At 42.3% G+C, this 25,081-nt stretch overlaps 1 protein-coding gene across 4 annotated transcripts in view; it reads left to right on the forward strand.

The window, feature by feature from the left end:
- Nucleotides 1-90: 90 nt before the first annotated feature.
- CDC42 (cell division cycle 42) overlaps nucleotides 91-25,081 on the forward strand; it is a 30,697-nt gene continuing 5,706 nt past the window's right edge. Inside the window, exons 1-6 of one of the 4 annotated variants that reach the window (XM_026067376.1) lie at nucleotides 96-177; nucleotides 4,519-4,611; nucleotides 14,694-14,835; nucleotides 19,637-19,709; nucleotides 22,401-22,510; nucleotides 22,619-22,816. In XM_026067376.1, the coding sequence (XP_025923161.1) occupies nucleotides 14,731-14,835; nucleotides 19,637-19,709; nucleotides 22,401-22,510; nucleotides 22,619-22,816 (486 nt within the window). In that variant the 5' untranslated portion in view covers nucleotides 96-177; nucleotides 4,519-4,611; nucleotides 14,694-14,730. Of the gene's footprint in view, nucleotides 178-613; nucleotides 723-4,497; nucleotides 4,612-14,693; nucleotides 14,836-19,636; nucleotides 19,710-22,400; nucleotides 22,511-22,618; nucleotides 22,817-25,081 lie in introns of those variants that run through there. The other 3 variants (XM_026067377.1, XM_026067378.1, XM_026067375.1) reach the window with 3 other exon arrangements.

The raw sequence follows: 25,081 nt of genomic DNA on the forward strand, positions 1-25,081 counted from the left end.
GGAGGGGGCGGGGCGAAGCGCCCCCTGCCGGCCGGGCGTCGCTCCGCCTCCCTGCCGCCGGCCGCGCCCCTCGGCTCCGCCCCGCCCGGTGCGTGATGACGTCAGCGGCGGCGTGCCCCTGTGCCTGAGCCGAGGAGACCCCGCAGCGAGCTGCCAACGCCCGGCGGAGACTGTGAGGTGAGAGAGCGCGGCGGGCCGGGCACCGCTGCCGCCGCGACCCCCGGGAGGGGCCCGCTCGGGCCGCCGACCCCGCCGACCCCCCCGCACCCCTCCCCTATTCTCTCTCCTTTTCTCCGCCGTTCGAGCAGCGCCCGCTGCCGGGCGCGGGCTGGGCCCGGCGGCGCGGGGAGCCGCCCTGCCGCGGGCGGTGCGGGGGGCTCCCGGGCCGCTTCCCCTCCCCTCCCCCCCTCACCTCAGGGCAGCGGCCGGGGGGGGGAGGGGCGGCCGTTGCCAACCGTCGGGCGCGAGCGCCTCGGGGAAGGGGCGCGGGGGGAGGGGCGGCGGCGCGGAGCCTCCGCGGGGGGGCGGGGGAGCGCCGCGGAGGGGAGGAAAAAACCCCCCTAACCCCCCCCCCCAAAAAAAAACAAATTACAGCACACTTGTGCGGTTAAGGGCTCGGCTCTGTGGGCTCTTCTTCCGGGAACGAGCAGCGCCGAGCGCCGCAGCGGTTCCGAGGTGCGGCACGGGGGCAGCCACTGTAGCAGGCCGAGCTTGAGCCGAAGGTAATGCAAAAAGTGCGCTGCCGCACGGGAAGGGCTTGGGAGCCGCTCCCTGGCTTTTGTCTCCCGCGGTGCCCGGTCCTGGGTTTCCTTGCCGGCCCCCACCGGGATTGTCGTGGTAGCAGTGCCAACTGCCGCCGCCGTTTTTGGCTGGGGTGGGAAGCCGGGGTTACTGTGAGGGGTGCTGCTGAGACCCCCTTTCTGCGCGTTGTCAAGCGTAATGCGTATAAACTCTTGCAACAAGTCACCTTTTCTCTCGCTGTGCTTAAAGGTGTCTTCTAGTCACTTATTAGCAACAATGGGAGACGCTAGTACAGCCAGGTAGCGCGGATGTAAATAACCAGCGTTGTGAAACGGGTGCTTCGTGGAGAATTGCAAAATGGCCAGAAATCGCGTTGCCTTGTCTGTGTGGCTACTGCAACCAGTAGAGCCAGAGCAGCTTTGCTGGGATCTCTTGACAAAAGCATACTGAAGACAAGGCCCTAATGAGGAGGCCATGTTAGATGACAACTGTGTAGTCAAAAGTAGTTCAGTCTGGCCATCTGTGGTTGTCTTTGTCTTATGTTCATCTGCGAATGTTTCCTCACTCCAGAAAAGGAGGTGTTAACTGTCTGTATTCAAAGTGTTAAATTGCAATGGCCCAAACACCCTTTTCTAGAAAGGAATTAAAAACCTGGATCAAGCTTCTCATATTGCTAATTGGAATAACTCAGTAAAGCACTTAAAGCTTGTCTCTTTCAGTTAGCAAAAGGTTCTCACGTAAAAATAACTTTAGATAGAAAGCTTTTGTATTCAGACAGCTATATGTAGAAAATGTGTTGTTCTGCTTTATAAAGCATTCTTTTATGTTAGTTTAGGATTACGGGGATATATAGGCAAATGCACCTTATGGATGTATGTAAGACTTGAATCAATATATTGGTAACTGCAGAAATGATTCTGTGTGTTTAAACTGTTCAATTATTATATGCTTTAGTAATAACGAGGAAGAGCATTTTTAAGTCTTGGCAAGAAGTAATAACCACCACTATGCAAGATGAAACATGTTCATGGTTTGCTAACTTGTTCTGGACAGAAATCTTAATCGTTAGATTTATGTACTTTGAACTTGGTTATACATGATCTGCGACTGATGCTTTTAGTTACCTTGTTATACATCCTGCTTTGGTGTTTTTTTTGTTGGCCTGAAAATGATGGCCGATTTGGGGAAGTTTGGTATGTTTTTAGTGTTAACATAGAAATGTTCTGTAAGTCCTACAGTGTCGGAGTATCTAAAATGGGAACTGTAGATCTACTAAAAGAACAATGGTAAGTAGAAGTGGAGTACCTCCGAAGCTCCTAGGGATTTCCCTGATGAGTGTGCAACTGTGATTTTCTTAACTTTCCTGTAAAATATATGTAAAGTCACTGTTGAATGCAGCACTAAGTAGACCAGTAGTCCTAGTATAAAAGTTCCCTTTAGTTAAAATGCAGCTGTAGTACTAAAATAAATTTCAAAGGCTTATGAGCACAGACATTTTAAGTAAAAATTTTTTTCAACAGCTATCTGTTGTACCAGAAGTTTCGAAGTTCATTCAAATTACTGCTGTAGTTGGGTTGCAACTCTGTTTAAGGCTTCTGGGAACTCATACCGAAACATGCATCGCTACAGTTCAGATGTGTAACCCGTTTTACCCTAATGGTAGTGTTCACAAATAATTTTTAAAAGCTATGAACTTCTGCATTTTAGCCCCCTCTTTCCTCTGCCTGCCTCCTGTGGTCAGGCAAACTTTCACTCTGTCATTAAGCTAGGTCCTATGATTTTCAATGTTCCTAGCTCCTAGGGTAGAAAGTTTTGAGAAGGAATTTTAAGGGGGTGTAGTTATCCTCACTTGTGAGGCTTAATCCCCTCTGGGGAAAGTAGAATACTTCTTTTTGTACATGATTAGGGTGCTGCCAAATTAAATGGGCGTGAAATTGATTTTTAGTACTCCAGATAGCAAGAAACCCTCCTTATCCACTTAACATACTGCAGGCTTCCAGCTTGGCTCCTGTCACCTCTTTATGTTAAACGTATGACAAAAACCAATTTAAGTATTTAATATATGACAAATAAAACAACTTCTTGATGAGACAAGTTTTTATGCTGAGGCTTTAAAGAAATTTGAAGTAGGTAGACTTCTGAAAGTTGTTGTCATTTAATGAGGTGGGCATCTAACTTTAAGCTCTGGAAGCTCATACTGTATTGGCTAAGGGCATCCATCAGAAAAGATTACTGCTAGAATTGGTATATGAGACTTTTTTTTGCAGAGTATTTCAGAGGGCTAAAACTTGGCATGAAGTTATTCCTCCCTGAAGGCATGCAGCCGCCTGAATGTAGTCCCTACCTGCCTTGAAAAACTCTTCTGGAGTCCGTGCTATATCTTTATGATAGTGTGCAGATAAATGCCTGAAATTGGTGAGAGAAGGCAAGAAAGTGGTAGAACTGGAATTAGGGCAAGATATTTTGAGGTTCTGGTAGTGTTTCCTGTAGATAGTTAATGGATGAAAGAGCTAGGTTTGTTTACCCAGTCCTAAGTATGCAGTAAAATTAAAATGGTGAATACAAGAGGCAGACTTTCAATATTGTTGCCATGTAATTGATCTTTGTAATTTTCCTTTCCAGTTTCAGATAATGTTTTTCGTTGTTTTTTAAATCATCAAAATAGTATTTGATCTGTTTTCTCATCTGTCAGTAAATTAGCTGTCCTTTTCTTGAGAGTGACTTTTTCTTCTAAACAAGTGACTTTATAAAGAGAAAATGAATCAGTTTTGCAAAAGCTTTTAAGAGCTGTTGTTCTATTTTTTTAAGCTATTGTACTGTTAATTCACTCCATTACTTTGAGTGTTATGCCATAATTCTTAGCATGAGACATGCTCTGTATTGCCTCCTGTTCTCTAGCTAAAAGAGACAAATATATACCTTTCTTTTGAAACAGTGTCTATTACAGTAACCAAGCAGCTTCCTCTGAACCTTTCTGTCTGAAAGTGGTGTGAAGATACTACATTCTCCTGTGCTTGTGGTGAGATTGTGTGGTATCAGTGCATGTTTTCTAAATGTAGACCAAACTATGAAAAGGTGAAGGTTCTTCTGCCAAACTATTTACAGTATTAAGGCAAACCTCCATGTGTGTAGTGGAGTAGGAATAATGGAGGTCCGGAAGTGGACTGCTGGGTACAACTAGAGAGGATTATTTTCACTTGTGGTGCCATGGTAGTATTAAAGGTTATGGTTGCTTGCATTAGCTTGATTTATAACAACCTTTTTTGWACTGCTCGGTTCTTCTCAAGTTGAAAGATGCTGTGCCATGTTTTTGGCCAATGAGCACTCTGTTTTGGGAAAAAATGACAAAAATGCTTCTGCAGTTTTGACTGCAATGGAAAAAGGCATCTGCTACTTTGAAAACTTTTGTAGCTGTTTGGATTGGGTCAACTGTGGTCTGTGAACAACTGAATGTAGAGAGCTGAAYAGGCCTTGTTGTGGAAAGGTTACATCTTGGTTTTGGATGTGGCAATAGACATTCTTTGGTTGCAGTTCACCTTTTGCACATTTGGAACAGTTAGCCTGAGTTTGGTGATTTTAATGCTAGTGGAGCATTGTGGATTTAAAGGCTTAATTCCTGAATATCTYGTAGAGGGACTCTCAGAAGGATCCTCTTCGATTTCCTATTTGGGATGGGATGTGTGTGGGGAGGTGTTACTTCATCGTGAGTGGCTTCTGCATTTACCTACTGCTGAAAAACTGCCAATTGCCCAACAGGCTTTTCGTCTTGCTGTCTAGGCCACGATCGATCCTTGCAGTGCTGGTGGTTTGCCTTTGCTGCTGAACAAGGRAAGGGTGGTTCCAACTGCTCTGGTTCCTTCCTGTGGTTAGGTGAGTGCAGCAAAACCTGTGTTTCTTCGGTTCTGGTTTTAGCTAGTTTTCCAGCTATTTCATTAGTTTTAATGGCTATACCAAGGTAGCTCAGTGTCRGGGAAAAGTCTCTTTTGGAATGTTTTTAACAAAGCTTCATCTCTCTAGTCCTTCGAAAGTATGTTGCTAGTAGGCCTGAGCCAAAAAACRCTGCTTCCTTAAGGCACCCTTTAGGCAGTCTGCGTGCACAGAGCACCAGCAGCTGTCTCATTCCCTGAACATAGTGGGAATGAAGAGTGATTGGTTGCAATTATATGCATATAGGGTACTTTCCACAATGCAAAAATGTGCACTGAAATAGGGAACTTCTGCCAGTGGTCTGTTTTACCAATGAACTGTGGTTGGCCATGGGTATAGGGAGAGGAAATGTTGAGACCGGTGGGCATAGGCATCTGTTAATACGTACAAATGGAAGTATAGGTAAAAATATAGCTTGTATTCTCAAATGTCAGCAGTATGAAACTAAGTTAATCCAGATGGGTCTCTTTAATGTGGTTTTAAAGTACTGAACAGGATTTTGTTGCATGGTAGAGTAAAATGATTTCCTGTAAGGTATAAAAATTCAAGTCAAGAGTAATAATTTAAGACAAAATGCCTTTACCAGCACACGACTTAAAATGTAAGCATGTTCACTTTTTCTGTGGTAACCCTGGGGGTGGTTTTTTCTGCCTGTGGCAGCTGGTTCTGACGGACAGTGCAACTTTAACCAGAACAATAACTAAGAACTTTATAACAAACTCAACAGAAAAAGGCAAAAATGGTCTGTGCTATGAAGTGGGRTAGATTTAGCAATGCCCATGGTAAAAGCATGTGAACAAATGCAAGCATTGCTGCTGTCGCACAAGTTAAGCTGTTGTTGTGCAGCAAGCTCATTCATCCTCTGACCAGGCTTTATGGGCTTGTTTTCAAGTTCCTTAGGATGAAAATGCAATGATATGGTTATCACCTTCTTTTTTTGAAGTTGTAGAACCTGAAACATCTGAAATGCTACTAGTAGTTTAGATTCAGACTTTCAAAATATTCCCCTGCTCCTCCTGCCCCACAACTCACTTTCTATCTTTTGTGTGTCTCTAGTTTACCAGTTTGGGGAGACTTTATGAAATTGTACAAAAGTAGCTGTCACTTCTCACATAGAGAACTTAACAAAAAAAAGCTAAGTTGCTTATAAGTGTAGAAAATATCAGTTGATATGAGACAGTTGTATTTTGAGAAGAAATCTTGTACTTCTCCCTTACTAATTCAAACTAACTTGTTCAGAAATGGTTGCTTCAAAACACTGCTGTGGGACCTCAACAGCAGAAATGTCTGGATATGCAAGCTCTGTAAACTGGCAAACTTAGAAGAATATGTGCTGGGGATCTTGCGGCACCTGCACCTTAAATACAGGTTTCTGTAAGGATAGCAAATTTTTTGTGGGTTTGTAGTATGAAATCAGTTTGAGAGCTAGGTCTGTCTTGGTGCCAGACCAGCTGTGTTGGCGATAAGTTTGGCATGGGCTCCGATGTCTCTTGAGACAGCTCGCTGTTGTGGGCCTGCTTGAGTGTTTCCTGTTCTTGTGCCTAATACTAGGCTGAGATTGTAGGTGTGGGCAAGSGCATGAGGAGACGACTGCCAATGTGCTATGTTGCTATGATTCTTCTGAACTTCTGATTGAGACTAGCGGACCAGTATTCTGTAGATGATGACAGATGCTGGATCTTTACCAGAATCTTATGTTAGTCTTTGATACTGACTGCTTTATAGTATAACTTTTTTTTTTTGGCTGTATGTCTCATTATCAGACAATTTCCGTATAAAACAAATAGCAACACCTTTTTTGGAGATGGTTCTCCCTTGTGGAGGTCAAATTCTGGAATAGTATTTAAAGGRTTGTCTGAATAGTGGCAGGTGGGGAAAAAAATGTTAAAAAGAAGGATCTTGTCAAGACCCTGAGTTGGCATGGTAATACCTACAGGCTTGTTTCATAAGCAGGTCCCTTCTGTTCTTTGCAGGCTTTACGTTGGCCTTTGACTCACCTTCTTCTAAGGGAGTGCAGTTGTTGTACTGGTTTGTAGCTTTATTCTTTTTTTTTTTAAGCTCCAGTTGTTTAAGAAATTAAACACCCAGGCCTTAAGCTGAATTGGGAACCTTTGGGAGCAAGTGGAGGCATTTGTGTATATGCCTTGTGTGCCTGCAACAGTCTGAGCTATGGACAAAGTGGGCAGGTAATCTCAGGCCCCAAGTGGTTCAGAGTGTAAAATACAGTCTTATAAATTTCACTTACCGTGTTGCTAGCATAGAAGTAGCAAATGACTATACTCAGGGATCAGATCATCCTCTGAAGAAAGGTTCCTGGCAAACTGGAAGGTGAAAACTGAGCTTTGATCTGGAAGACTTAGATAACTCAGCAAATGGCTGCTGTACACCTGTAGGGAAAAATGCCATGGTAATACTGCTCTTAAAAGCAGTTTTGCTTTCTGTGACTGTTATGGTCTTTCTGGAATTCAGCTGTTAATCAGAGAGCTGCTTCTGCTTGTGTTTCCCGCCTTATACTTGCGACAGTATCGTTGTTATCAAGCGGTCCAAGGTCCTTTAACTATAGTGTTGAAAGCTAAACTTATGCGGTTTCTGTGTTAGTGGTCTCTGATCTTTAAAGAGAAGTGGCACATCATGTGCCAAGGACCTCTGAGGTGGAGCAGTTGGTGCTGCTATACCAGACTTGTAATGTAGACATGCAGTATAGTACCTCCTCTGTATAATACTGGTGAGTGTCTCTGTGATGGGGAATACTTCATTGCTCAGATCATAGTGCCTGGCTATGCCTTGTGCCGCTGATTTGGGTGACTTGCTGTTGCTTTAAAAAGCAAAAATGTTACCTTGTAGTGGGCACAGAGTGGGTGRCGTAGGGGAAGGATCCTGCTCTTGTGTGAAAGTAGTTTCCCAGTCTTGTGTGAAGTGCCTTAAAGTGGATGTGAATCATCTAGGGACAAATGGCCAGATACATGTATAAGTAAATGCAAGTATTTGTATGTCTTTTTTAATAAGATATGAATTAAGCAGCTTGGAAGGGTGAAAGTGGATAACGGAGGTCAGCATGAGTAAAATCCTGTAAATATTGTTGTTCATTTCATTGTGGACTCATGACTGCTTTGACCCCAGAGGAGTTAAATGACTAACCTAAGTTTGCTGTAAAATTGCACTTCTTGGAGAAAATAAAAAAATCTTCATGGCTTATTTTTAGTCTTCAGAAATGATTCTGCTTTTCTTGTTTTAGCCTGGACCAGGCTCTCAGAACRGGATCTGAAGCTGTGACAGACTGGTTAAGCGTAGACTTGCAAGTTAATGGTGTGTACTAAAGAACATCATGAAATGGGTTCTGGTCATGAGCCTGCAGTTGTTTGCAGCAAACTGAGTTTAGCTGGTACATGTGATGAAATGGCAGCATTACACTACTGCATGAAAGAGGAAGTTGTGATGCTGCTGTGGCTTGACAGGAAACTAATACAGGATGTGCAGACAGATTTGACAGCTTGGTTTCCTTTGGCTGGAAGAAATGTACACATTTAACCTGAAAACAGACATCGGTAGTTTAGAAGGAACCTACGAAGTTTGAAGACTTGTGGTTTCTTTAACAATAACAGCAGTTACTTGTACTGCAAGTGTGAAGGCAAAGATAATGCACATTCTTACTTGGGTTAGTAGGGAGCACAGATTATGTATGAAGACCCACAGAATTTCACTATTCCTTTACAGTCAGTAATACATATTTCTACTAGAATGTTGCAGGCAGGTCTTAAACTCAGAAGTTCCCATAGCAACACCACGTTTCATGTGCCTGCCAATAAAATGGGAAAATTAGGGTGGTGCAAGAGGGATTGTGGCCCTCAGTGTCAGGATGTATTTGGAGTAGTATTTCTCACAACTTGTGCTTAGTAAATGGGAGAATGCTATAGGTACCACATAGATTCGCAGAGTGGGAAGGGCTGAAGAAATATCAGTGTCTTCTGGTGTATATTCAGACCTGTATGGAGAAGGTGCAAAATCTTTGAGTTTTCCTTGGTGTAGATACAAAAATAGGTAGTCCTTCCTATTGCAATATCATATTGGAGGCTTATTTCACTGTTCATTATATTACTTAAATCTCTCAGTTACCACTTTTGGGGATTAATCCTAAATGTACACAGGTGTAACCAGGCTTTAAAGCAGGCTTCTGTAAAATGGGTCTGTTCAATCTGAAATAGGACCGTCTAATGAATTTGATAAAATTTAGCAGTCTTTGTAATCCACGGTTTCCAGGATGCTAGGTGAAGTGCTACATACTGTTGAATTCTGTGAAATCCCAGCAGTGTGATCACATGTTGAACAAGCTAATAAGCAAAAAATCTTAAAAGTGTGATCAGTTAACATGTGCCTTACTGAAGCATTGGGGATTTTGTGATTGGAATACCAAAGAGGTTTGAAAAAATCAAATCAATTTAGGTTAAAAAGTTGCCTTTTTGCATTAGATTGACTTGCATTATATTTCCAGTCTTTATCAGGTCTCCTGTCTGGGGTTGGCCAGATGGCTCACAACTACATGGCTCACAGTCTACTCACTGCACTCAGACTGGGATGATTTCACCACTTTCTGGTCTGTTTGAATTCCTCCAGATTGTTAAAGTTGCTTGAAGGGCTTTGCAATCCTCCTGGGTGTTGTATGCGTAGACATTCTTAGATTAGGTGCTTTAGCAAAGAAACCTTTTAACTTCTTTGTTTTCCCTTTACCAGTGTTTCACTTTGGAGATGAGTAATTTTCTGCTTGTATCCCGCATTGGACTCTTTTTTTGAAGTTATCAGTGATGTATGTGTATCTAAATGTCTTCCTGTGGAAGAGTAGGCCCTGGCATAGTGAATCTAAGCCCCCTAACAATGAGCTTATTTTTTTTAGCTGTGTTTTGTGGACCTGTTAAAAGTGGAGAACACAAACTAGTTTATCCASCTAATCTGGAAAGCCTTCTAATCCAATTTATTGGTGGGAAAGTGGAGTTGTTGAATAAGACTTTGGAGGCCTATGCTTAAGATTCTAAATCTGTTTAAAACTTGGACCACCTTTAAACACCATCTGTTTAAAAATGGGCCAACCACTTTTTTARGTTTTTTACCTTAAGATATGCTTGTGTGAACGTGGATGCCTCTTCATCCTTTACGGAAGTAACCCTGAAGTGTCTAGTGGGTTTCACTTCCATGTGGGAGGATTTAAATAGCTGTGTGAGAGAAGTGGTAGTCACTTGGCACATAGAGAACTTGCAGTGGGCCAAATAATTTTTTTTTTTATGGTAAGTTGTTAATTTCTTTACTTAAACCCAGACAAGCTACTTGTCCAAACCCCCTGTTGTGCAGTTAAGGGTTCTTGTGCTGCACTTGAGTTCTTCCAGAGTGCTGATACCAGAGTGAGGCCTAAGGTTATTTACACTCTGTTCTGTTTTCACTGCCAAAAAGCTTAAARGATCAAGTCACCTGGTAGAGAAAGGTGCAGCGGAGTCTGGTATGAGGTCAGTCTTTGCCTCATGCTCAGTAATGCGTAATGCAGGGTGGTACACATTTGAATCAGAATGATAGGTATCAAATTAACCCTTTGCTTTGGGAGTGAATTTGAGGTGTAGGGTGAGAGTAACAGTGCCTTTGTATGAAATAATCTTATACTGCTGGTGTTCTCTATTGTACAAGACTAATTATGTAGATGAAGTTAATTGTTCCGTGCAAGAATTGAAATCGGCTAATGCAAGCGTATTGCAGTCTAAGTGCAAGGCATCTGTATAGCTTGTATTTTCAGTTTTTAGCTTAAGAATTTTGACATGAGCTCTTACCATACTGGCTCTGCGAGAAAAGCTGTTATATTCTGGTAAGTTCTGGCTGTGGCTAAAGACAGTAAAAAGTGAAGGTTTGTGGGACAGGTATTTGATCTGTTATGCTTTGATATTTTGATTTAATTTTGTTGCTGTGCCCTTAATGTTCTCTAGAGAAACAAATTTAAAAAATAAAACATGTCCTTTCTTATGATGGCGTATGTGAGCTTTTCTTGTGCATATGCAGCATTCTGAGATTTATAGTTAATCATGGATGGATAAATTGTAATGGATTGGATGAGCTGCTGAGTGCTGGATTCTTCCATTTGTACGCTTGCCAGGTTATGGAAAGATGGACTTGAAGTAGATGAGTAACTTGCAAATTATGGGTAAACAAGGAAATACATGTTTTTTGGAGCGGGTGGGAGGGACCAGGAAGGGGTGGAAAGAATATAGAATGAAGGAGGATCCCTCTGCCAGTGGGAGGACACAACAGAAAGTGAGATTAGGTTCCCTCTAAGGGGTGGCCCCACAGGGTGCTGAGGCGGGAACCACAGTGGTGTTAACCTGGTGATGGGTGTTCTCATTTGTTGTGATCACACCTGGGATGACCAAAGATGGCAGGAGCAGAGATTTCTTGAGTTTGGGTGGGGTGGGGTAATGAATGTCAGTTGAAACTGGCAAAGCGTACAAGAAATGGATGTGAAATCCCAYGTGGAAAGCTGTTTCCTGCTCCATTTATTAACCTTGAAAGGAATTTGCAAAGGCCTTGCCCATGTTGTGTAGCCACATGACTGAATAGTTATCCTTGGGTCAATCCCAAACAAGAAGCAGATGATAGTGCCTCACTGAATGGGTAAGAYTGGCAGGCTAGTGAGGTACACTAATAATGGGGCTTGTTTTAAACTGGAGTGTGCTTGAGTTGGTTAGCTGGACCTAGTGTCAGTTTTGAAAACATAGCGGTCAGGTACGGCTACGCAACTACATGCTTTACACTTTCTCACAGAATGGGAGAGTCCTTTTCTGTGAAGTTTCTGTGCTGTATAGTTCAGATGACAACTCTTGCCCTTTCTCTGCTTATGTTTTTGATGTACCCCCTTTGCATTATTTTACCAGTATGTAAACGCAGGCAGTTATTCCACTGTGTCTGTTACAGTATTGCTGGTGTTAGTATCCTGAGCTGCATTTGATTCCTTCTTTGTGAAATCAGTTCTTCTGTCTTGAAGGAAACAAACTCTTAAAAAATCTGCTTAACAGATTACTTGGCCCTTTTAACCTTTTCTAAATGTGTATCCTGTCTTAATTTGGGACTGAGCTGGTCTGTTCCATGGCCTGGTTTCTTACTACTGACTTTGTTATTCTAAAACTTGACTTTTCCTCTGTGATTAGTGAACCCGTGTGACAAGGCAGAGTTATGCAAGTACATTAGCAGTTGGGGAAGTACTTTACTAGTATTACTTAGATATAAACAGTCAAGCTGACCTGAACATGGGAAATGCCTTTTGAAATGGAGATGGTAACTTTGGATAAATGCATGTTTGCTTCAGGGCCAAATTGTTAGAGCTTATTGTAGTATTAATGAAGGGCCTGCTCATATGGCTTTAGTGTGCATACTGCTGATCTTCCTGTGTGGACATCGGGGTCTGTAGAAGTCAGATTCTATTATTTTGATGTTGAAAGATGGCACCAGGTAGAGGACTAATGATACTACCTGATGCCTGTGTAAATCCTTCGTAGTAGAGGTYTTTGTGGGTATTGAAAGAAGACACATAAATGGCAGTGTTGTGAGTGGGTGACTTACCAGTTGCTGATTGACATCTTGTTCTGAGAAAGCATCTTTGCTGCCATTTCCTAAAACTGGCTGCTCGTGGATCTGTTCCTGGCTTGGTGGGAAAGGTTGCAATTAGTGTTTCCTTACAAGTACTATTTTTAGGAACTCTTGAGAATGTTTACCCTGAAGATAGCTGGCTCTGTCTAAATCGACATGAGCATGTCTGCAGCATTTAAAGAAAAGCTGGTAATATGGTGTGATTCAAGTCATGAGCAATTTTCTTCCCATGCCGACTTTGGCCAGCATGGCAATGTGATGTGCAGTAGCAAATCATATTGCTGAGATCAGAGCACTCAAAAGCCTGGAACTGCATTATCATCTTTTCCAGATCACTAAAAAGTCAAATCCAAAGGGAGTGTCCAAATGCATAGGTCTGTGGGGATGGATTAGATTTTTTTTTTTTTTCATGCAGTTGCCCAGAAATGAGAGCCATGGCAACATCCTTGCTTGAGTACAGCATCATCACCTTTGTGGCAGTGAAGTTGCTCTGGTGCGTGTCACTTCTTGGCCTCTGTCCCTGCACTCTGGCAGAGGATAACTCAGTTTGAGAATCTTTGCTGCTGTAAATATTACTTCCAATAGGTCAGAAATGTTGAAAGTCAGTGAGAGTTTTGCTCCTAGGCTTGCTGGGGTCAGGATTTCACACCTGTATGTGAAAGAATGGTCAAAAGCCTGGTACTTTTCTAATTAAAGTAATATACTAATGCAGGGCAGTTGTGTCTGACACTGGAGATAGTTAACTAATGTTTGGAAGAGGTCTTAGTGGCAAATACTGATTTGATTTCATATGCTGAAGTCTGTGTACGCTGGGACAGTGTTGAAGTAGCTGGCTGTATTATGATTTTGTAATGTCTGGAGAGTAATACAATTCCTTGGGAACTGGATGCCCTGCTGAACTCCTCAGCTCTGTTGGCCACTTCAAAGTGGGAATCAAGATGCATGTTAAGTAGCGACTTTAACCAAAAGATTGTAGAACTATACTTAGACCTTCCAAAGAAAAAAAAAAAAGAAAAATTAATCATGCTTAAATGTCTGTACCTGTGTATTTTTATCCTGTAAACTAGTTTCAAAGCTCATACTGCTGTTATTTCCTGCTGAGCTTTTTTTACCAAAGCGCTCCCCTCTAGAGGAAAGATTTCTTGGAAAGTGTGTATGCAACTTAGCAGCTCTTGAGACCCACGCTTGCACTTCCAGCTTTTATTGCATCTAAGGCTAGATCCTTCCATGTATTAAAAACCAAGTCTGAAAACATCTAAAGACCTTTTTTTTGCCCTAATTCCAAGTGACTGAGCAAGAAAACACACTGTATATTAGAGTGACTGGAATTACCTAGTTCTTATTCCCAATGTGAAAAGTGACAGTGTCAAACATAGTCTTAGCTAGTTCTTGACAATTGTGTGTAGCAGGGAGACTGCCTATAGGGAGGATGTATTTTGAATTTATGAAAGTAAGTAACTTGCTGCCTTGTAGAAGGACAGCACCAGTTGCACTTCGTTGTCAGTTTAACAAAACTAATGCAGATGTGCCAGAGTATCAGGCCCAAGCTTCCTCCCTGTGAGAACTGACATGCTTCTGGTTAGGAACTTACCTGTGTTGCTGAGGCTGTTCTCAGGTTTAAAAGGCACTGAATGACACAATTTTTAGACATGCAAGAGGCCTTTTGTCTTTTTAATGTGGTAATGTGCGAGTGGAAAAGGAAAAACTCTTGCTTTTTTTTTTTTTTTTTTTGGTAGTGTGTTGAATTGCTTATTAAAGACTGATGTAATTGCTCCTTTCCTGCCGCAGTTACATGACCTTTGGTCATGAATGAGGCATTACAAGTGAGTAGTAGCTCACTGTAGCTGAGTCCCCAGGTAGTAACTCACCGTGCCTTTTCCTGTGAGCTTTTTTTCTACTAGAAGATACCTGCTTGTCACTTCCTATTTGCTTGTAAAAACCTACTGGCTAGTAATATGCTGCAGTACGTGTAGTCTATCTTCTTGTATATGCGTGGTCTTCATGAAGTTATGTTGAAGTGGTCGTTTTGCCCAAAAGAGAAAGGTATGCATGTRGATATAAACTTGAACTTAAATGAATGTGGGGGGGAAACATGTCAGCAAATTTATCTGCCAAAACTAATCAGTTTCAGTTCTGTAAAACTGGGGATTTTCTGGAAAACTCTTTTTGACAAGGTTAGCATTCTTGTAGTTTTGGTTTTGAATCCTGGGCTTGTGAAACTATTAGGCAGTTGCTTGCATGTGCTCGAGGGAGAGAATACATCTACCAACTGATCTAGGAATATCTTGGTTTTGGATCCTAGATGTGCTGTTAGAGATTTGGTTTCCAGTTGAAGCTCATCAATGACATATACAGCTATCTAGTAATAACAAGAAACATCTAACTACATGTATCTTTTTATTTCTTTTTAGGTTCACATTGGAATTGATATTCTAGCAGACTTCAGCTATGCAGACGATTAAGTGTGTAGTCGTGGGTGATGGTGCTGTTGGTAAAACATGTCTCTTAATTTCTTACACAACAAATAAATTCCCATCGGAATATGTACCAACGGTGAGTATGAGAATGGCTCCAGTTGTTCCTGGCATGTTGGGGTAGGGCAGCATGAGCTTTCTTCTTGGATAACCTTTATGGCATGTACACCTTAGTACTTCTAGCCTGCTTTTCTGTTGGAGACTGACTGTTACCTCATGGAAGGCTAATGATCRGTGTGTTTGGTACGCCCTGCTGCTACCTCTCTGTTGTATTTCCCAGAAGTGCTGGGATGCCTTTCCTGTATCTGGTCAGTTCCTGCTGTTTGATYGCTCTGCAGAATCTGAGCTTCCATTTGGTGATAGCCACCCGCTGGGTTTTGTGAATAAGATTATTTTCAGCTGTTAGAACTGCTAAGTGAAGAGCAAGCAGCAGGAACACTTGCTCCCCAGTTTGCTGATCTCAGTTCTTGCTGCCTCTTCACTTCTAGAAGTAGTGCTTTATGCTGCTGGGGTAGTCTGTGACCACAGGTTTCTGATGCGCGCTTTTCCTTTGCAGCTCCAAAAGGTCCAGAGTTTATGCAGTGAACTATGGAATGTGGCTAGTTATTTATCTCATGTTTAGCTAAAGTCATGATCAGATTTAGACTGTGCAGTCTTATTCCAATTGTACCTCTAAACACCTACCAACTTTGTGTAGTCTTTGATTATTTCTATATTCGTATAAAACTTGATAGTCATCTTCTTGAGTCTTCTAAGCTCAGTTTTGAGATATTGAATTCCTTGGCTCATCTAAAGATTAAGTTTAGAGCAGTGTGCTACCAACTTGCAAGGCACATGTTTATTATATAGTTTTTTTTCTGAAAGAAAAGTGCTGCTGCTCTTAACATTTCTGTATGCAAGATCAGCCAGCTGACACTGAGGTGGTTCAGTTTATTTTTAGYGAGCTTTCTGCAAGAGGGTTTGACATCTGGATTCTCTTTCTATTAACTTTCAATGTTATGGACTTGAAGAGGCCATCTTCTCCTAGCCCAAATAGTCAAAGGGTTTACCCGGATACCTAAAACAAATTTGGATCTGGAAATGCACCACAAAGAGGTTGAATGCCTGCTAGTGAAAGGGTCAGTGCTCTTTTCTGCTATTGTAGGGCAACTCAGGATTGAAAGAACAGATAGCTCCTCTAAGGTGTCAAGTAGCTCCTGCCTGATGCCTCTTTCTTTCAGAATAGCTACTTTCTTGCAAAAACTTCCTGTCTCTGAAAAAGAAGTTTCGATGAAACTGAGTSCTGATGTGACAGTGCAAACTTCCTTGCCTCTTTCTTCAGGTATTGGCTTTGTAGGTTCTCCAAAGACCTTCAGCTTCCTAACTTTGAGGCTTGTTAGGAATAGGGTAGGCTTCCACAAACAAAAATGTTTGGATTTAGTTGTAAATCTGGAGCTCAACAGGAAGCTGATGAAAGTACTCTGAAACTTGAGTGCTCAGGTTGGATTCGGTGAGCGCTGTCACAATCCTGGGGTTTAGGCCATAGGTAAGGGGACTTATCTTCAGCCTCTCACTGAGATCCTGTCATTGTGGACTGGTAGTGGAGAAGTGTTTGAAACTGTTTTGCCATTCTCACACTTTTGAGTGGTGCCAAGCATCCTGCTGTGAGTGCTATTCTAGGATAATGTCCTGTGCTGAACCTATGGAAGGTTGCTTGCCCTATTTAAGCTATTTTTTATGGTCAAGACAAAGTGAAAGTGGTCAGTGAGTCAGGTGATGAGTATTTCTATACTTATCCCTAGTGAAATGACTCTTAATTATGTTGCAAAGTACTATGATCTTAAATTTTTTTTGAAACCTCTTGGGTTTAACTATAAAGCTGCTGTCCTGGATATGGTAAATCCCTGATAACAAGCAATGTGGAAAAGCTACTCAAAAAACCCCAAGGTTACTTGCCAGTAGAGTGTGCTCAAGAAGTGTTAAGGCTTATTTACAGTACCTTTCAAAACTGTCCATGTTTCTGGAATAATATTTGAATCTGAACCTCATGGCTTAAGGAACTCACTGTTCTGGGAATATCACATGAGTTCTGCAACACTGCAGGCCTATTTCTCATTCTGTGCATAACCTAGAGGCTTATTTCAAACTCTGGAAACTTGTAAGTAACCTCTGATTATTCTGGCTAATGCTTCTAGTAATAAACAGGCAAAGAAATACAACAGACAGCATTGTTCCCAAATTGAAAGTAAGCTGTTTGAGATTCAGCAAACCTTAGTGTTTCCAAAATGTTTGTAGCTGAATAAAGAGAAACTAAGGAGGACCCTAGAGTAAAGCGGGTGGGGACTCAAGCTGCTTAACAAAAATGTTTAGGCAGGAAAGGAATCTGGAGATAAAATTCTGCTGTGAGAGTCTGGTAAATATGGGTAGTAGCTCAAGGCCAGTGCACTGACAAACACAGGGAAYTGGCTACAGCAGCTACTGCAAAGTCCCTCTCGAGAGGAAGGTGGCATCCTTCTTCCTTGAGTGTATCCAGCAGTACAGGGGCACAAAGCAATAAGCAGGAAGAGGCTGGTTTCAGGCTGAGCTGTTCTGCACGCATAGATATTGAAGATGCTGATGTAAACTGCCTGCCCTGTTTAACTGTACTTGGACACCGTTAGCAGTGCTCTGCAGCCGTGTGGCAGAAACACCAAGGGAGAAGGCGTTGGTGGTAACGCACCAGTTCACACTGATAGATTGGCTTCTTTCATTTGTCTCTGTGTTCTGCAGTTCCTTCTCTTCCTTGAATGTATTTCCCAGTGGGAGATAGGTTTTGTGCTAATACTGAGCTGCGTCACGTGCATATTTTTGACATCATTCCCATCCTCAAAAGAGGCAGCAAGGGGCAGGTCTGTGGAATGGCATTGGCAGCGCTTGGGGAATGGCAGCTCAGATGTGACTCCTGTAGCGCAGAAGTTCATACTACCTGTTGCAGAAGGCTATCTGGCACTGGCAGGAGTTGAAACTTCTCATTGGGCTAATTGCTGCTCTGGGTTTTAGCCTGTTTCGCACAACAGAGAATGAAATTGTATGTGGACTACACTATGGGACTGTAGCTTCCAGATTTATCTGAAGGCTGGCTTTGTAACCCTTGCCTCTTCAGTGCTGAATCCCAGACCTTTTAATAGTGGTTATAGGTATAAAATTCTCATTTCTGAGGTGGGGAGCTGGGGTGGGGGGGGGAACAACAGAGGGAGAATGCATGTTAATCCTCCCAGAAGGGCAGCTACAAGTAATTTTACCACCTTCCTAGTTACTGAACAAAAATGAAGAGGTAGTAGAGGGCCAGAGTTTGGAAGAATGCTTATTGAGAAATACCTTCAGGTGGCTTAAGCCGCTGACATCTGAAAAAGTAAATGCTCAGACCTTAAGCAAGGAGCATACCCAGTTTCTTGTTCTGTACCTAGCAATAGTTGGGTTCTGAGCCTTACCAGTCCTTTGGAGTCTCAAACAGTAGTTGTTGCACGCTGAATATGCCCTGTGAAATGCCTTCCACCAGCCCAAAGGTCTTATTTTTAGCAGGACACTTGCTAGGGGTGTTCAATAAAGCAAACTCAAGGCAACTTGTAAAGGATTGGCCTGCAAATAATGGAGATGAATGTTGAAATCTCTTAGGGTACTTATGTCCAAAATGGTTTGAGAGGTGAACTTCTGCTTCTAGCTGGCGTTCCTGGGGATATGAAACTTCCTGTGGCCATAGCTTGCTTTTCAGTCACTTTGACTCGTGAACAAGTTAAAAGTAAAAAGTGKTTTCAGGTATTGCTTTAGCCAAAATGGTCAGCCAGAAGAGGCAGGTCAGAACTATTGGAAGTTCAGCTTTGAAGCACTACTTTACTGGTCTCAATCTCATGTTTTATTGGGATTTTTTTTTTTTCCCAAGGACTTGAGCCCTGTTAATATATGCATGTGACTCTGCTCCTCCTCCATATTTCTCCTTCTCTGTTTCCAGGAAAAGCTTTTGTGATGATTGTTAACCTCTTTCAGGCAGCGGTCTGAGCAGCACCTGGAGCTGAAGAAGGCTTCAGTTTTGTGTTGAGGCAGAGCTTCCGTATCCTTAATCAGGCATCTTGCCTCTCTAATCTTGCAGCACGAGACAGTTTTTTTCTGACCTCCAGTGGGCAGGATTTCTGCCCAAGCTACTTTCTTTTAAACATTGCCTATCAAGCTTCTGCAGAAGCTTCTCTGAAATTCAGGATGCTGACCTCAGGCAGTATATTCCTTGATGAGTGTGGTCTTTGGGAGTTGGATTATTCATTTGACAGAGAGTGCGGATTTGATGTGGACTGATTTTTAACTGACTAAATTGTAGAGAATACTTCTTCCAAAGCTGCAGGAGAAATTCTTGTTGAAAAGACACATTCTTTATTGAATTCCTTAAATGTCCAGAAAGATGAACTCAAAGGACTGAAGTCTGGTGAGAAGTAACCTCATAGCTCTGTGCCCTAAAGGGTGCAAGCAAGGCAAGGCTTAAGTTGATCTGTTCCGTCTTTGTGGGGATGTTTACTGTGTCAGGCTAGGTGTAAAGGCTGAAACATTTGTGGCAGTGTGGGAAACCTCSTTGCAATTACAGGCAAGGCTTGCTCTAGCTGTTTTGTTAGTTAKGTGGTATTTTTCTTCTCCTCCCTATTATATGCAGTGGTATACCTGGTGTACCTTTGATTAGATTCTTCCYGGAAACAGCTCATATGTTCCCAGTCTAAACTGATCTGTCCCATTAAAGGTAGCATTATAACCCTGGCGGCTTCTGTTATTCAGCTCCAATGAATCTTGTACGAATCGGAGGTGGTCTGGCAAGGTGAGTAGGTTTGACAGATGGTTTATTCACCTGGTTCTAAACRTGCTTCTTTCTTTTTTTGTATCAGGTGTTTGATAACTATGCTGTAACAGTGATGATTGGAGGAGAGCCTTACACCCTAGGCCTCTTTGATACTGCAGGTGAGAAATCAAGTCTTTGTGTCATTGTAACTCCTCAGGATTTAGTTGAGAAGATGTTGATTTAAAAAAAGAAAAAAGTAAAAAGTATGTCTTCATGTTCAAAAGGGAGAAATCTTTCTTGATTCTTCTCCCCTGACCTCTGGGGARTTGCTAAATTGAGTTCATTTTAAAAATCTTCAACTTCTTTAAGAGCTGTTTTATTTTGTGACACCAGRTGACAAGCGTCAAACTTTTGCCTTTAATCTAGGTAATACTTGGAGAATGAGAGGTTTTCCTTTTAACAAATTTTAAAGGAGAAAATGTTGAATAAAATATGTGGATTGTATGTGTTTTTTTTAAAAAAATTTTTAGTTATTTTTGTAACTAGCCTAGTTTTAGTCACCCTGTCTTGACATTCTGGCCTGACATTAGAGCATCTTGTTTAAAAACATGTGGCATGTCTCTGCCCTTTTAAGGTGGATTAAATTGGGATGATATATGAAGTTTCATGATGTTGCACACTGTGTGCTTTTTTTAATTAAAAATAAATCTGCGGGTGTTTTTTTCTTTTGCATTGTTCATTGTTATAAGACTATTTCTCAGTTTCTGGCTGGAGAGATTTACAATGATTAAGCAGCCACGTTGCTTTGCAAGTATGAAAATTTAGCAAGAAAGGGGAATAACTGGTTTAATCACTGGTTATCTAATCCTCAGCCCCTAATAATAACAAAGGGGTATGCCAGTATCTGATATTGTAAAGTATTCTTCAAGAGAGCCCTTCYGGAGAGCTTAGTTGATAAACTCGCCTAAAATTTGCCATGATGGAACTTAATCTGACTCTTTCCAGCTTTATTTTTAAAGATGCATCGTTAGTGCGTTGTTGCTGATGTGATCTTGTGCTCCCATAATTAAACACTGCAGCTTAAGTTAACGCTTCCTATTGTTCTCCCACGTGTGATTGTATCCTAGTTATTGTGAACTTCTCAGTCCTAGGATAAGGAGTTCTGAAGGGAAAGAGGCTCTTTCCTGAAACCCACTTGTGTAGGCTGCTGCAGGGACAAATACATGCTCAGATGGCATCTTAATTCTAGAAACCCAGTACCTGCTTGGATTTGGAGCTGTTCCCCTAGTGTGGATGGAAGCTGTGTTCAGTCCTTCTCTGCTTGTTGTCCTGCTGTGGTCAAGTGGGTTCAGTTCTGAGTGGGCCTCTGGGAGCTGCTCTTTTTGTTCTTAGAAAGCAGTTCCAGGTTAAAGGGAAATGGTCCCAGGTTAATGTTTGCTTTTTTTCTTTGAAGGTGTTTATTCCTTCTAGCATCCTCTGGAGTTATCTTAAAAACACGCATGCTCGTGTACTGTCTCAATCCATGAGTGCAGTAACTCATCTGGCAGTTCTTAAAACTTATCAAGTGGCTTAGTGCATGTAGGTGATCTTGCACGTTTGTGAATATAAAGGCTTTCCTCTTGGAGGCGGACTTCTGGAGTGGAAGGCTTTGGCTCTTTAAAAGTTGCCCAACTTTTTGCTAAGAAGTAGCCAGCCTGAGTTACAGAACTTAAAAATGGATAAAACCTGTATTACTGACTCTGTCCTGTTTAAAAACAAAAAACAACAACAAAAAAACCTGATTGTCTTTATCTCTCTAGAACTTGCAGTGTGCAGACAAAGCTTTTTGAGGTGCACTGATTGCAACAAGATATTTTGCTCAGTGCTTAGTCTCTTCCTTATATCCAGCTGAGCTTGATGGCTGTAAAAAGCTGTCAGGCCTCCTTCCTTTAACTATAGATCTTCCTCCATTGAGGTGTTCTAGATGTTGAGTCAGCTACTCTTCAGCCTGTATGATGGCAAGAGAGTGTCAGCTGGAGTCTGAGGCCTTTTGAACAAATATTTCTGAGCAGGCTGCCAGCGAGTACAGCGGCCTTATATGCCAGGTTTGCTTTCTAAAAAGAAAGAGCTACTGAGCTGAGCRGGAGGAATCGTAACACTGAAATTGTGTGGGGTTGGACCGGTGGGACACTGCTAATGGTGCCCCGCAGGAACTACCTGCTGCCTTATAGACCCAAAGGAAAGAGCCTGGCTTCCTTGGAAGCGTGGCCTGCGCTGAGACTTTGGTGCGTTTTTAGGTGAATGCTACTGGGAGGACTGACTACTCCCACATCTGTAACAGCAGCATTCTCCTCTTCCCTCTTATTACTCAAAAGGTACTTCCTCAAGTGTTTGCAAGTATAAGTCAAGATGTTCTAGCGAACAAAATTGCCTTTTTTCCATACTGTTTCTCTAACTTCAGTCTTTGCATGTTAATGTAATTTGGCAAAATATTTTTAATGGCTGGACTGGGTGCAGAAGACTTCATTGTCTTATAACTAGATCCATGTTCTGCAACTTCTGGTTATAATAGAGGAAAGCGTTCTGCGGGCTGAGGGTGTTTGATCTGAAAAATTACTAGATCGCACTCCTATCTGGCTTCGCTGCCCTCCTGTGACTTTGTTAAGCAGCTCTTTGTTACATAGCGACTGAATGAATTCTGTATTTGAAAWCTAGGTTCTTTGAATGTTTGGATTCAGGGCATGTGTATTTGCTGAAGAGTTAGGATTACTCACAATAATGCTTTTGTGCTGGAATATGTATCCTAACCACCTGTAAAAGGGCAGCATTTCGTTACTCCCTGGCTCAAAGGGGATCTTCTCTAATATTGTGTTCGTTCCCTCCTCTTTTAGGTCAGGAAGATTATGATAGATTACGACCCCTCAGCTATCCGCAGACAGATGTATTTCTGGTCTGTTTTTCAGTGGTCTCTCCTTCTTCGTTTGAAAATGTGAAAGAAAAGGTTGGTTAAACTCTGCCTAAAAGGGGAGCTGCTGCAGTGATATGGGAAATGCCCGAGGAATTATCTCGATAGCTGGTTAGTAACAAGTACTGTCTCTTCTCTCTTTAGTGGGTACCTGAAATTACTCACCATTGTCCAAAGACTCCTTTCCTGCTTGTTGGGACCCAAATTGATCTAAGAGATGATCCTTCGACAATTGAGAAACTTGCCAAGAACAAGCAGAAGCCCATAACTCCAGAGACGGCTGAAAAACTGGCCCGGGACCTGAAGGCCGTCAAATACGTGGAGTGCTCTGCACTTACGCAGGTGAGAGTTAGTCTTTGACCATTTCTGTTTGCTTGTGTTCCRTACTTTCTTCAGTTATGGGAAAAACAGCTCAATATGGCACGTGAAAAGACGTGAGCTCCGTTTCTGCTGTTGACGCAGTAGCTTTCTCTTTGTCCTATTGTTCTAAGGCAYGAGGAGTTGGAAACGGTACAAAGCAAATCACGTGAAGAACAGGCGTAGCGTAGAGGGGAAACAGAGGGAGGAGGATCTGATGACTGAGTYTGCTTTTGTGTTGGAGAAAATGTTGCCTCATTATCTAAAACTAAATAGAAGTGTTATGGACAATAAGTGGATTAGGGCGCAGAATGCAGTTCACTACTGAAGAGAGCAGGCAAAGAAACAAAAAAGAACCTCTCAGGTGAGTTGTTTCCCTCTTGGAAAAGTCAGTTTTCCCAATTTTAAGACGAGAAGCATTCATAATCTTGAGAGTTTCTTTCTCTTCCTGTGCAAGCTGTGGTGAGCTACATTTCCTGTGTCTGCCTTAAGATGGAAGCTCTGCTGAAACACAGTAACAATGAAACGGTTCTTGAGACACAAACATGGTGGTGCTGTGTGAACTCACTTGTGAAAATGAGTCTAAAGCGTAACTGTAATTGCTGACCTGAGATCGGGAAACCTGACAATCCTTTTTCTTTTTAAGTTAATAAGATAACAGGGGAGGGATGGGTGGGAACCATCAGCTGGCTAGCTGAAATGCTGCTTTGACTTTGGATACCTGGGAAACTAATCTTGTATGCCTGCTCTTACAGAACTTAATTGCTGTTCTTAATTTACTTTGTGCTACTCTGTAAAGACCTCGCATCCCTTTCTGATGCGCATGGAGCTAGGGGATACACAATATCAAGTCTCACCCTCTTTTCAGTTTTGCTGTGCWTTAATGTAGTACCTTGAGCACAAAGCTTTATAGCTAAACATCTTAAAGCCTGAAGTTCCGTTTATCTTGCACCTTTTGCCCAGATTGCATGATGGCCCTTCCATTTGGGGTCTTGAGACTCTTCTGTAACAAAGCTTGGCCCGAGTGTTTGCTGAGAAGGGGCTTTAGTTGGAAGCGTGCAGGACACTGGCAGTGGACATGTTGTGGCAAGGCACACTTTATTCCTCCTGGGAATCCCTGATCAAAAGGTGGCCTGGGCTTCCTTAGTGCCCACGTGCAAGCTGAGGGTTATCTGTGCTTGAGCTGTAATACTCTGGTCAGTTTAGTCCCGAAGCATTTACCTGCTTGGATTTTTTTCCTTTTTTTTTTTTTTTTTGTGGCACAACCACCTGAATGCTGCTGCTAACTTGGCTGTAGGACCTGCCAGTTGAATAAATGCATATAAAGATCTTTGTCCTCTGTTGCTCTCTGAGACACCTTTACCCTGTAGCTTTAACTGTGCCTTGCTTAGTCTGCTCAAATTGCATGGAAGCACTTAAAATTACCAGAGTAAGAGTTGATGTGATAGAAATGTCAGTGTTTATCCACTCTTTTTATTTCCAGATATGCAGCTTAGTCAGTCTGTTGCAGAGAACAGATTTATGTACTCGGAAGCTCAGCTTGAATTTCTTCCGCAGCACTACTAGTGCTTTTACACCCACTGATGGTTTTAGAAATCAAGAATAACCTGGTAGGAGAGGTTCAGAAGGCTTCTCACCTGGAAGACCAGTCAGTTTGCTTCTGCTCTATTCCTCTTACTTCATTTGTTGTTTACTTCTCCACAGAACAACATTTTCTCAGTCTGGCAGTAATAGCTGTCAAACAGAAAGGTAGTTTATATGCAGAGGGATATTTGAAATTCCCAGTGGTGATGTAGCTGGCAGCTTGCTAAACAGAGAAGGTGGCTGGCCTTCCTAGCCAGGAGGGGTGTTTTCATACCTGCAGAGGAATCTTGCAGTAGTTGGTTTCAGCTGCAGCTGGAGAGAGTTGGGTAGTCCCCATCTCTCTTTACCATGACTTCCATCTATGCAGTTCATCTCGGCAGAGTCTAGAGCGTTTTTTGCTTTCCCAACTAATTTGCAAATGGGTTTGACACCATGGTAGCAAATAACCTTGAAATGCTGTAGCCAGGGTGTGTGGTGTGGTGGTGTTTTTCTTTTTTCCCCCCTCTGGGAGGAAGATTTTACTTGTCTGCGTGGAAGTGTCTCATGTTCTGAAAGTACTAGGTGAGTCATAAAGAGGCTGAGTTTCTAGGTCCTTTCTGTAAAGACAGAATATCTCCTCCTGCTTGAGTTTGACTCTGCAATGCTGAGTGTTCAGTTCCAGCTTTT

This window comes from Apteryx rowi, unplaced genomic scaffold (genome assembly GCF_003343035.1).
Source record: "Apteryx rowi isolate R43461 unplaced genomic scaffold, aptRow1 scaffold_259, whole genome shotgun sequence".
Lineage (NCBI taxonomy): Eukaryota > Metazoa > Chordata > Aves > Apterygiformes > Apterygidae > Apteryx > Apteryx rowi.